Source organism: Gossypium hirsutum, chromosome A03 (assembly GCF_007990345.1).
Source record: "Gossypium hirsutum isolate 1008001.06 chromosome A03, Gossypium_hirsutum_v2.1, whole genome shotgun sequence".
In the NCBI taxonomy this organism is placed as follows: domain Eukaryota; kingdom Viridiplantae; phylum Streptophyta; class Magnoliopsida; order Malvales; family Malvaceae; genus Gossypium; species Gossypium hirsutum.
The window spans coordinates 66,244,262-66,248,330 of record NC_053426.1 but is presented as its reverse complement, the minus strand read 5'-3'; the positions used below and the strand labels follow the sequence as shown (position 1 = coordinate 66,248,330).

The window sequence follows — 4,069 nt, the reverse complement described above, 5'->3', positions numbered from 1 at the left end:
TTTTTTACTTACATTCTATTAAACTCCTCCGCTTTTAATGTATTTAAATTAATTTACATAGTGATTTTCAAACTACTTTGGAGTTACAGATAACCTAAATAATTTATAAAAGTTATAATGATAAATAACGAGAATTTATTATTTTAATAAACTTATAATAATAATATTAATTAACATTAAATACTATTTAAATTAATACCAGTATATCATTGTAAACTGACACATTCACATTACACATTTTCTTCACAATCATTTTTTTAGAAATTAACCATCCTTTCTACCAACATCTTCTCAACTTAAGAATCTCAATCAGTGATTTTTTTAGATACTATATGATTAAAAATGTTTGCTAAATTGTACTTATAGTATTAAAAATTAATTAAGTGATAATTAATTTAATATAATATTTTTATATATATCACATTAATTGATATGATTTTAGCTATTATTAAGTATTAATATTACAATAAAAATGAAGATATCAGTATAAAAGTACATGTGGATTTCCGTGCAAGTTGTCACACCAACATTGTTAAAAAAATTAATGATTTAGTCAACATTTTCGTAAAAAAGTGATTTTTCTCTTTTATAAAAGGTTGAAACCCAAATTTAGCCCTAAAAAAATACTAAGGGTCAACTTGACAAAAATGCAAACATTAAAGATTAAATTTAAATAAATAATTAGTTTTTAATTATTTTATGTATTATTATTCAGCTTAATTGTATAATTTAAATAAATAAAATTCTATTATTATATATAAAAACTATTAGTCGTGATAGTTAATCTAATAAAGTTTCTTTTATCATATCATATGATTTTAGCTATTATTAATAATTAATACCAAAGCAATACATTGAATCCAAAATTCTATTATATAAAAAAGTAAAATAACTGTTATTTTTATGTTCATAGTAATATAATGAAAAATAAAATATACTTTTGTTGATTTAAAAATAGGGATGATAAAATTTGAATCGTTTTATAGATTTTGAATTTGATTTGTTTTTCTTCTTTTGGATAGTAAATATGAAACCCTTATGATATTTGCTTGTCCACCCCGAATCACTATACTATACAAAATTATAATTTTACTCTCATATATATACCCTATTTAGAATAGATGTTTTGTTTATGGACTGTATATTGTTATATGTATCCAACTCCAAGAAGTTTTGAAAGAATATTTGATGTGGAAACAAGGTATAATGTATATTTTGCAGAGACATCTGTTCATGCTAATACTGAAAACTCAAATTTCGGGTGACCATAGATAGTTACCAAGAATTACTGTAATCATAGTAATCTATTTAAAAGTATTTATTGTATATTTTGCAAAAGATGTTGAGCCAGGGGTATGATTAAGCCTGCCTCTTTACCATTTAATGCTCCTAACTTGAAGGAGAAGTAGTCATCATAGCAGCAAAATCATTTTGTAGGTCTCCAAACAAAACCAGCAAATCATTAGATTAGCTACACCATTAGTGGCTATGTCCTGAGAGACTCAAATCATTGAGGAGCCCCCACACAGAATTAACATAAATTGTCTACCTGTCCTCCTTAACCCAATGCTAATCAATGGAAGCAATTAAGTTTCAAAACACTGTTCACCATGACAGGATTCTCATAGTATTTATCTTCTTGTTTGTTGACCTGTCTTTATGTTCTCCCTCTCAGACTCAAGGTAAGGGTGTTTCTTTTATTAGCTGAATTTCCATTTTCAAGTCTTCAGCATCCATTATAATAACTTATTAACCTTGTCCGTTGTAGGAGAACTTCCTTACATGACCTCTGATGTGAAAGAGGTGGCAGGTAACTCCTTTGATTACATTGTTGTAGGAGGAGGCACTGCTGGGTGCCCTCTGGCAGCAACCCTGTCCGAGAAATTCTCGGTACTATTGATAGAACGAGGTGGATCACCTTATGGCAATCCCTGGGTGATGGAGAAAAGATATTATGGTTTCTCATTGATTCAAACAGATGAATTTTCATCAGTAGCACAAGACTTCAAGTCAGGTGATGGTGTTAGGAACTGTAGAGGACGAGTACTGGGTGGATCTTCAGCTATAAATGGAGGGTTCTATAGTCGAGCTAGTGAGGATTTTATCGACCAGGTTGGCTGGGATAAGGAATTGGTTAAGGATGCTTATACCTGGGTGGAATCTAAAATAGTCTCTATACCTGAATTAACACCATGGCAGACTGTTGTGGAATTTGGCCTTCTTGAAGCTGGGATTTTACCTTATAATGGCTATAGTTTAGAACATATTGAAGGAACAAAGATTGGTGGAAGTATATTTGATGTATGGGGCATAAGACATACCTCAGCCGATCTTCTGAAGGCTGCAAATCCCAAAAATATTGTAGTTGTTCTCAATGCAACAGTGAAAAACATCATCTTCGAGGGCAACGGTAAGCAAAATTAAATGAAAGTAATAGCGCTAAACAAAGGTATTGAATATTATTATTTCATAGTTGTAAATATCTGCAGGCAATGCAACTGAGACGACAGTGAAGGGCATAAGGTTCATAAAGAGTGATGGCACCACGGATCAAACATATGAAGCCTATCTGAATCAACCCAAGAATTGTACTTCAAATGGCGATGTGATATTGTCAGCCGGGGCATTAGGTAGCCCTCAAATTCTATTGTCAAGTGGCATTGGACACCGTGAACACTTCAAGAAGTTCAACATCCCACATGTGCTAAACTTGAAAGGAGTAGGGAAAAAAATGAAAGATAATCCTAGTATTGCTGTTTTTGTGGACACAAATCCACAAAATCGACTACCAGACCCCCCTCAGGTTTCAGGGATTGCAAAAGACCTCAAGTTCATAATTGAAGGAGGTATTATACCTACAGGCTTCAATGCAACGAGAATGCCAATAGCTGCCAAGATTGCATTCCCTGTATCGGAAGGTGAACTTAAATTAAGCAGTACTGACCCAAGGCAAAACCCTTCAGTGAAATTCAACTATCTAGCAGACGAAAACGACTTGGACGACTGTGCAAATATGGTACATTTGCTTGAACGAGTAGCCAAGTCTGAATCAATTGCATTTTACCTTGGTGTTAAACCTCAAAATAACTTGATGACTAGCACTGATGGGCAAAGGAAATTCTGCAAAGCGAATGTGAGGACCTACTACCATTACCATGGAGGTTGCACGGTTGGATCGGTAGTGGACAATGATTATAAGGTTTATGGAGTTAAAGGGTTGAGAGTTGTGGATGGGTCAACTTTCCTGGAATCACCAGGAACAAATCCAATGGCCACCCTCCTAATGTTAGGGAGATATCAGGGGGTCAAAATCTTGAGAGAAAGGGAACATGTTTGATGTTTTTCTTCTTTCAGTACTCAACAAAACCCTTCATAACTCTGATAGCAAATTCATATATCTACATAAGATTAAATATCATGCTGCTTTTGTTTTTTTTTTCTTTCTTTTTTTCCTGGAATATTCTTAAAAGCTAGAAAGAATGGAATATTTCAGCGTTTGAATCAGGTAACATTACCCTTATTAAGGTCAGTGCCGTAGTTGGAATGCTATATTATTTTGTTTGATCCTATTTGATTAAAATTGAAGACTTTAGGTAAGGTTTGGTGTTTTCCATATAATATTAATGGAATGTAGTTTATTGGAATGTGATCAGTAACTCAACTTTGCAATGTTTGTTATATACTCAAAAATATTGATTAAAATTTCTAAAAATTGCCTTATCAGATTTAATTTATTAAATATTTTCATCAGAATGTAATGATAATTTACAAATTTTTGTATCAAATAAAAATAATATTTTTATATTTAAAATTTTACAATAAAATTTATTAGTAATAAATCTTTGAATTGAATATTTAATAATAATATTTTGAACTTTAGACGTTGATTGCTTAGAATCATTTAATTTTTGTTATCTTCCCGTTTTCGTGAGTAGAAATTACTTGACTTCTTTAGAATACGTTCTCTCACTTAGGAAAACCTAGTACGAGCCTTTTAGATTATTGCCAAGCTCAAACATGATAAGTCCGGTGAATATGTTATTGCCATTAATTCCTATCTTATGACACA

General features: G+C 31.7%; 1 protein-coding gene across 1 annotated transcript; it reads left to right on the top strand.

Annotated features, from left to right (window-relative positions):
* Positions 1-1,565: 1,565 nt before the first annotated feature.
* LOC107887266 ((R)-mandelonitrile lyase-like) lies at positions 1,566-3,509 on the top strand. Its single transcript, XM_016811455.2, has 3 exons — positions 1,566-1,682; positions 1,769-2,410; positions 2,490-3,509. The coding sequence occupies exons 1-3, from the start codon at positions 1,577-1,579 to the stop codon at positions 3,335-3,337; spliced, it is 1,596 nt and encodes a 531-aa protein (XP_016666944.1). The 5' UTR covers positions 1,566-1,576; the 3' UTR covers positions 3,338-3,509.
* Positions 3,510-4,069: the final 560 nt, after the last annotated feature.